The 9,342-nt window shown below is 39.3% G+C and overlaps 1 protein-coding gene across 2 annotated transcripts in view; it reads left to right on the top strand.

The window, feature by feature from the left end:
• Positions 1 to 9,342, top strand: part of PBX3 (PBX homeobox 3) — a 177,083-nt gene continuing 167,741 nt past the window's right edge. Inside the window, exons 1-2 of one of the 2 annotated variants that reach the window (XM_081150550.1) lie at positions 1 to 347; positions 1,264 to 1,337. In XM_081150550.1, coding sequence (XP_081006676.1) covers positions 148 to 347; positions 1,264 to 1,337 — 274 coding nt within the window. In that variant the 5' untranslated portion in view covers positions 1 to 147. The remainder of the gene's footprint in view (positions 348 to 1,263; positions 1,338 to 9,342) is intronic. The other variant, XM_081150551.1, reaches the window with a different exon arrangement.

Below are 9,342 nucleotides of genomic sequence, written 5' to 3'. Positions count from 1 at the left end.
GGAGCGCGCGGCCGCCTCCCCCTCCCCCTCCCCCTCTTTCTTCTCCTCCCTCGTCGCCGCCGCCGCCGCCGCCGCCGCCGCCGCTGCCGCCGCCTCAGCCTTCGCCTCAGCCGCCGCCGCCGCCCGCTCCCGCCCGCGCGCGGCGGGATGGACGATCAATCCAGGATGCTGCAGACTCTGGCCGGGGTGAACCTGGCCGGCCACTCGGTGCAGGGGGGCATGGCCCTGCCGCCTCCCCCGCACGGCCACGAAGGGGCGGACGGCGACGGCAGGAAGCAGGACATCGGCGACATCCTCCACCAGATCATGACCATCACCGACCAGAGCTTGGACGAGGCGCAAGCAAAGTTGGTGTCGTCTCATTAAGCATCTTTTGTGTGTGTGCGGGAGCCGGGCCCGCGGCCGAGTCGGGGCCGGGGGTGGCGCCCGGGGCAGGGGCCTCAGCCCCGGGCAGGGAACTTTCTCCGAAACAAGCAGCCCGCCAGGGCCTCGGGGGACTTGCCCGCGCCCCTGGACGCGGGCGGGAGTCAGCAAAGTTGCTCTCGGGGCTCGGGACGGACTTGGCGCCACGCGGATTTCGTGGTTTTCTCCCCCTGTCGCCCGGCCCTCTGGTAGCCCGGCCCCCTCGCGCGGATTCAAACCTCCCGCCCGGACCCCCGTGCACGCCGCCCGGCGAGGGCCCCGGGCCGCCGCTGAGGAAGTGCAACTTTCTCCTCGGGCCGGTGGCCGGGCGTCCGGCTCCACTTGGCCGCGGGACGACCTCGCCGGACGGGCGGCCGCCTCAGCCCGGGCGCGGGGCGGTGGGCGGTTCCCTGACCCGGCCGGGTCCGGGCGGCCAAGTTCTCGGGGAAGGGAGGGCCGCCTCGCAAACTTTGCCGAGCTGTCACCGTTCGCTGACCGCAGTCGGCTGCCCGCCCGCACCGCCCCGGCTCCCCCTGCGGAGGGCAGACGCGGGAGCCCCTCCGCGCCGTCCCCTCCCGCGGGTCGCCGCCTGCCCCGGTGTCGAGGCTCCCCGCGCGGGTTCGCGCCCTTCGGTCGCCGAGGCTGCTGCCTGCCGGGCAGATGGGTCGCGCTCTGTTCGGGCTGGAGCTTGAGCTGCCGGCTGTCGCTCACTAGTCAACTTGAGTTTCTGTTGACTTGCCAGGGTCCAAAAGAGCTTTCCAAAATTGGGGGCTGGAATTAAATCTTGGGTCTAACTTGACGGCGCCATATTATTCCATAGGTGATGCTAATACCTTTGTGTTTTGCTATTTGCTCTTTTAGGAAACATGCCCTGAACTGTCACAGAATGAAACCCGCGCTCTTCAGCGTCCTATGTGAGATCAAAGAGAAAACAGGTAAGACGCTGCGCCTCGAAGTGGGCCTGGAGACCCCCGAGGTGGGGTCGGAGCTACTCCTTCGACTCTCCAGTTGAGAGCTGCTGCTTTTGGGCACCGCCATCTTTGATCATTCTCTCCTTCCCACCTCCTGATCTTGAGAAAAAACTGCAATAAATCTGGAGTCGATTTCTCAGTTCTGTTCCCGGTGTAAAATGAAGTGTAGATGCAGACGGGACTGGGTCGCAGTCCCCAGGCGGCCGCCCGTGGCTGCAGGCGGGGAGGGGGCCGGGAGCACCGGCAGCCCTCTCCCGCTCCTTTTGCCTTGTTTGTATGTCAGTTTTTAAAAGGAGCAGCGGGAGACTGGATGCCAGGGACCGAGTCCCTGGGAGAAGCATCGCCCGAACTTTGTTTTACTTGGACAGCCTTAAGCGTCAGTTCCACAGATAGAAGAATAGATACAATTGAACAGACTTCAGGGGCATGTGTGAATTAGTGTTTTAGTTGGGAAGACTACTTTTAAGGTTAATGATGCGTTTAGGCATATACAATGTATTTCATCTATTAATACTTTCAGTAAATTTTATGCTTGAAATCATTTTGTAAATATGCTTAATATATTTTATAAAGTAGAAAAAGGTCCACAGATGCAGGTTAAACAATTTTGGAATGTTCAAGGCAGGGATTATATGAGAAGACAGCTTTTGCAGAAGTGCTGGAATGAAAACTACAAGTGCATATTAGGTAAATTTCTGGCAATTCATTTCAATTTAATTATCTTGTTAGACTTTTTAAAATTGAAGATATTTAGTCTTGAGGTGACAGTTGTAACTCAAGTGGAATTAGAGATTTAATGTAGATGTTTTAGTTAGTATTTGGTATTATTTGCCCTGTATATGGCAATCAAGCGCATTAAACAAGCTTTACTGTTGATTTTTTTTTTTTGGTGTGTATTGGCTATACCATATTATAAAGTTGCCATTTTTTAATGTTGAGGAGAAAAAGGGAAAGTTTAAAAGGATGTAGCAATATCCTAGTGATGCTATTTAAAAGGTTAAATGCGATTGTGTTTAAATTGAGTGTACAAATAACAGCACACTGCATATAATTGTTGGTAGGAGAGTTACCCTCCTTTTAAACAGATTTTCACTCTGCAATACTATTATGATTCTAAAAGTAGTGAAGAAAAGATGATGGGTTATTGCTGTCTATTAAAGTATATGCTAAAACCGTAATTAAGAGCAAATATTGACAACCTTAAAGAGTATTTTTTTCTGGTTTTAATTCACACAGTATTTATGGTTTCCTAATGTTGAGTGATTCTTTTAAAGATACATTTTCCATTTTGTAAACCACAGGCATGTTAAATTACTAACTTTTACCCTGTGTTGATTTTTAGCCACCTTTAGAAAGCATTGTGATTTAAAATTGTAGATAATTTTTATCTGACTATAAAATAAGACATTAAACATTAAGTCTTAAAGTTTCTTAGTTTAGAAGCCTAAAACTGTGTAATTCTCAGTAAATTATGTTGCTTAATGTCCAAGGATTTTCTTGCTATCAGGGCTCCACTTCAGTTTCTGCTGACAGCTAAGCACTGGGGTATTGACTATGTTGTGAATATTAAGATTGATTCCACTTTATACGGCATTATATTACTGGAGTGAAGGGATTGATATTTTCCCCCTCACCCTCTTCTCATGATTTTTTTTTTTTTTTTTTGCGTTTTTAAAGTTTCGGCCTAGCCAGCTTGAGCACCAAACCCAGCAAACTGCTTTTCTTGTTTAGACATTTAGCAGCAGGCAGAATTCAATTAGGAAGCGTAAGTCCTCTAGTTGCTTATTTGCACAAGACTTAGTTACACCATTCTGAAAGGAAAGTGTAGTCAGCCTCATGTCAAAGGTGAGTTACGAAAAAGAAACAAGTCTTTTCAGAGTCTGGGATTACTGGCAGAAAGCTTTGGTAGGGCTCTTGCTATTTAAGAAGCAAGAGGTAGCTGACAAAGGAAATTTTTGTGTTTGAAAATTGTTTCTGAGGCTTTCAGTGATAACTTGTAAATTAGGTCCTCGTTTTGTGCTTTGGCCAGCAGATCCAAGTTTGTACGTTATCTCTTATGTAAAAAGCCAACAGCCGACAGAGTAAAGGCGGCTGTCTGGGTACAGGCATCTTCCTGCCAGCCTCTCTAAGCTCGAGAGGGATGGGATTTAAGTACCGAATGATTGATGGGGGTGAAGCTCTTTCTCTCCCCTCCTTTCTCCTCTACTACCCATAGCTCCACCTCACCCTCCAAAACTAGTCTTAGAAGGAGACAGGGACTCTGGACTCAGAATCCTTGATTTGAAATAAAACAGCTGTGTAGACATAAGTGTTACCAAAGCAAAGAAAGCAGGGCAGCAAATTTCAGCGCCCCCTCCCCGCATCTGTTCCCATAGTCATGCTTTGGAAACATCATGAACTTATAAAATAAGCAGTGTAGAATATATGTATATTGTATAATGCATTTTCTTTAGATAATTTTATTTAATAATATAGTATCCAAACATTAATCCTCTGTAATCTAGAGAAAGTTTACCTAGTCATTTGTAATAGAAACCGGGAAGATTATGTGATGACTCTATTCTGTATAATGGGAAGGTAGGGGGTTGAGTAGCGGGGAGGGGGGAGAGAAAACCGTCACTTCAGTGGATAATAATGTCATTTCAGTTGTGCTTCTTTGAAAATAAGACAAAACCATTAAAAAAAAAATTCTGTGTATTTGTAGATTTGCCAGTAGATATTTGAGGTTTCTGATGAGGCAGTGAACACTGCCAGTTCTGATGCACATGAGGGATTTAGTTTGGAAAACATCTTTTTTTCCCTCCTACCAAATATGAAAAGGTATTTTCCCCTTCTGACAGATGAATGGGTAATCTACTACAATTATATTATTTTCTCGTGCAGAGGTAGGGAAAGTATACTTTTACTATGAGATGCTTGCTTTTTCTTGAAAATGTATTTTTTTTTTGTAAAATTCATCATACAATTATTTTTGGGTACAAAAGTCTATCATTGTTAAATTATGATATTTATGCATTTTGAAAGCAACTGAAAAGTTACAGGCTTTATAATCAAGGTGTTTGTGCATTTTAAAATAATCAACCAGTGAGATAAATATGTTAAGATTTTTCTTTTGATTTTTTTTTACCCATATTTTATCATCTATCTCTTATTAAATATTCCTGATGCTATGAGGTCTCCTCATCTACATGCTTTTTTTGGTGCATTCCCTCACATCTTTTTGGCCACCTTAATCTTGGTTGTTGAAGTACTTTCCTATGTGAAATATTAACATCCTCACAAATCTGCTTTCTTTCCAAAGCCCTTAATTGTGACATTTCAAATGAAGGAAATGGTTCTTTTTGAGGGGAAAAAAATGTATTTAAAATTTTTTAATGAAAATCCAACATTTTAGTATATAATCTGAATCATATTGTGAAAAAATGTTGTGTATTTTTAAAGAAATCAACACAACCTTTTTCTTTCTTTAAATAGTAGGTTAAAATACTCCATGTTGATAGCTGCCAACCAAACTCTGATTTATTGCCACCACAAACCCTAAATAGCGTTCATTTACTAGTAATGTCTAATGGCATACATGATGGTTTGCCAGATTTGTGGCCTTTGTGAGGCTTATAAGCAGGACTGACTTGGGAAGATCATAAAACTTAATGAACTTCTCTACTGCAGGAGGTGTCCGCAGGGGAAGAGAAAGGCCTGCTTGGCTGGTTGGGCTGGTTGAAGTATTTTTTATGTTTAAGGAGAAGAAAATGACTATTAAAAATGCTTTACTTTTAAAGGAACCCTCCATAGAAAGAATCATAGGAATTTTAGATATCCAAACTATATCAAGAATGTAGCTTGTGAGTTTTTATATGCATTTAGATTATGATTTATATGATTAAACCTTTTATCTTTACTGCTATAAGTGTGACTAGCTTTCAGAGGGGGACAGGGCTCTGTTCTCAGTCAACACCTCTCTATTTAATTCTGACCCTAAAGGTTTAGAGACTCTGGTCTTTTTTCTTTTATTTATGCTTCAAAATTAAGATTGTTTATTTTTCTTTGTACAGTGCCATGTAATTCCTTAATTCCCAATGTTTAAAAACCAAATATTCCATCAAGTGAAAATTTAACAAGAAAGGTGAAAATTGTTATGTGTATAGTCTAAATGTTATTGTATATATCCTATACATTCTTTTCACTTGCTCTTGTAATATTTCCAGCATGATTATCATTATTTTTCCAAAGGTTTTAAAAACAGATGCACTGTTGCACACACGATTAATTTTGTGTTTTAATGACTATTACAGACAACTTCAAACATAAAACATGTAGATTGAAGAGAAACTTGAATCCCCATGAACTCATCACCTACCATCAGCAGTTAGGAACACTTGGCCACTCTTGTTTTCTCTGTAACTCCCACCCTTTCACAATTATTTTGAAGCAGATTTTAGTGGACTGTTAATGTTTTAAATTTCCTTTCAGTTTTAAATGTGGCTTGTTTACATTGGAAATATTAAATGATTAAGCAGGAAAAAAAGACATAGTATATTTTGGAAATATTACACATTGTATTGCTTTATCACAAATTTTTCCTTAAAATAATTTCAGAATATTTTTTTAATAATTTTTTTTCTATTTTTGTAAATGTGTGTAACTTACTGAAGCTTTTTTAGGAGGTTTTGAGGGAGGATGTAAAAGAATGGTGTTTTTCTAACTTTCTTTACTCTTCTTCTCCCAGCCTCATGCAATATATTTGTAGAAAACCTAGAAAAAAATCCACTACCACACTAGTTTAGAATGTCATGATCTAAAGTGTCAAGTAACTATCATTTTAAAAATATAGGGCTGTCTTTCAACCCCTGCCCTCCCCCCCATATAGTGAACCCTGAAGTAGTTCTCTCATGCCTCAGTTTTAGTGAACTTTATTTTATTACACATTTGTATAGACTTTATTATTATATAAATTTACATAATTTTATTCCAAATCAGAAGTATATTACAGTAGCAGAGGAAGCCCTGACTTGCTCCAAAGAGCACACTGGTTCATCGGCTTTCATAAAATAAATCTATATGTACATCTTTCATACTATGATTCTTTACCTTTTAATTAATTTCGCTTGTACTTTTGGATTTCATTTTGTTAGTTTTGTAAAAGGCTACTTCCAAGATAGATTTAAGTTTAACATCTTATTTGATTACTTACGTTTTGCAACTTTATGGTGGCATTGTATGTATAGGATGAAGTTATATGAAGTATAGCTATAAAGAATTGAAACCAAATTTCGTGAACCACACCTTAAATCAATCATCACTTTATTTTATACTCAAACGTATTCACAATAAATACTTAGCACATCAGCACCAACACATCAAGTTAAATAAAGATTTTTAGACTATTTTTTCTCTATTTGTGTACATGTGAACATCTTTAGATATTTATTATTTCAATATTGACACTATGAGAATAATGTTTTATTTGTTTTCTCAGCAGGCTTGTGTTTTAGCCATTTATCAGTGTGATCAGCATGATTTAGGTAGTAACTGACTAACAAAGCTTGCACACACACCCCCTCCCATGTTGACCTTTTCAAGCATTTGCTCTACTTCAGTAGGCCATTTGAGTCTTTTAAGTATGAACAGAGTAAATAATTTACATCACTATGTAGTGTAAATTGGTCAAAGTTTTTCAGATTTTTTACAAAGTTATAGAAGTTAATCAGAATGCTATTACAGCTAGATGATAGTGTTATATATAACAAATAAATGATAAGTAATGCTTGAGTGAGCCACTGCAAAAATAAGCCTTTTTATGACTTCAGACACAGAACATATCTGAAAATAAATTAATCTTTAACACTTGATTCTAATTGTCTCCTTTGTAGAAAGCAGAATAGTAACCAGAATCTCTTTATTATTTTTTATGGACATAATCCATATTCCATAAATACAATATGTTTTTAGTTTTAGATGGTAACAGTAGTTTGCTTTGGTACTAAATTTGAATATATGTCTAGCAAAGTTTTGTACTTCTTGTTTTCTTCAAATTAATTGTTTTAAAAATGTTAAACTGTTTTGAACAGTAACCCTTTTTTTGTGTGATCATATTAATGAGGAGTTTGTATACATACATTGTAATCCTTTTAATGCTTGATGATTCCTCACAATGTTTAAACCATTGTTTGGGAGGCTCAGCATATGTTATTGCAAAATGATATTTTTGTTTGTTTTGCTTTATGTGATCCATCAGTTTCCAAAGCATAAAGTCCAGCAGGTGGCTTTTTACATTAAAAAATTCATAAATTTTAAAATCTCATAAAATTTTATTTCAAATTCAAATTAACTAATTGAGAATGTCAACATTTCCACTGTCTCTATATTAACATTTATAATAGAACAAATGGTTGCATATAGGAATTATCTGCAACATAATCTAAATTAAGATTCTAAACAGGCATTACAGATGCTGGTAACTTTGGCAATTATCATTTTGTTTGGTGAACAGTAGTAAAACAGTGTGCGGTAAAAGTGTTTAGAGAGAGAGGATAAATAAATTGAACAGTTTTGCAATGCAAAGTGGTTTGTGGTGTTTTTGAGGATTTCTTGGCTCTCTCTTAACTGCTATTGTGAGCCTGGAGCAGATTTCCCCATTGCTAATGCCCTAGAAGTATTAATTCACTTTGATATGCTAATTAGAGGGCATTATGCAAGAAATGAGATTAAGTGGCAGCATGAAGCCATTTGCCTGTCAGTAAATTGAGAGCTTTAGCATCAGGAGGAGCTTTGTTTTTTGTTTTTTTTTTTTAGTTTCTCTTGGTTTTGCATATAAATAAAATTGATTGAAAGGTCTAGAGAAGCTTCTAGAACATTGGTAGGGTTTTTTTCCTTTTCCTATGATTATTTAAATGTAACATTACAGAAATTTTCTGAATATTAATTGACCTTATTGGAGATACTAATATTAAGTTTTCATTGTGCTCTCTCTATATGAAAGTATACTAAGAATTTTGTGTCGTTTAGTCTTTTTTTTTCTAAAGCCTAATTTCAGCAACATGGCTAGTAAACTGTTATCACTTCTTTTCAGAAGTGTAAACTTGCTTGTGTGCTTGTGCACCAGTGTCTTCACTCAACTGAACTTCACAAGAATATGTTATTCACTAGGGAAAGAAGGAAGTTTTTGAGTTGGGTTTCAGGAAACTATATTAAGTGAGCATTAAAATTCTGACTTCAATACCTAAAAGCTGAAACAATTAGAATTAATGGTTAAACTCTGCCCTTTACACAACCTGTGGAATTTACATTCAAGTGTATGTCTGTTGTGTAAGATTACCATATTATTTAATTTTCAAGTTGAAGATGAGTTTAGTACTTCATTCCGATTTTGAAGACTTTTGTGGTTTAAGCCAAGGCTTTTGATTTTTCTCTCTATAAAGCTATTCTTTTGAGGGGAAATATATGAATGAATACTGGGATAGGAGTGGTAGATGGGGTAGAGGACAGGACTTCTCTGGGCCTGTGGAAAAAAATTAAGGTTTCCTCAAACATGGAACTTCTTCCTGTGTAAACCATCAGGAGAGGTAGAAATGCAAAACATGGCTTAACTACAATCCAGTGTGGTTAGGTAGGAGTGAATTTGGATAAAGCCTTCATTTTGAGGCATGGTTCTAGTGTCTGAATTCCACCACTCTAGCTGTGACTCTAGTCCCAATAAACCATAACTTCTCTTCAGAGCCATATGGATTATTTAGTTACCACAGCTGCCATGCATACAGGCTACCAAGACTGGCACCTCCTCCCTGTGCATGTGTGGTGCCTGTTAATGTTAATGGGAGTTACGAATGTGCACACAGAGGAGGATATTAGAGTTTCTCCTTACACCAAAATCCTGATTACATTTCTCAGTGATGAGGACTTGGTGTACCTACACATTACTGCTCTTCTAAGCTAAACACTTGGTTACTTTAAATTCTCATTCCTTTCTCAG

This window comes from Miniopterus schreibersii (assembly GCF_964146895.1).
Source record: "Miniopterus schreibersii genome assembly, chromosome: 11".
Lineage (NCBI taxonomy): Eukaryota > Metazoa > Chordata > Mammalia > Chiroptera > Miniopteridae > Miniopterus > Miniopterus schreibersii.
The sequence above is the reverse complement of the archived record's forward strand: the minus strand, read 5'-3'. Positions and strand labels throughout refer to the sequence as shown.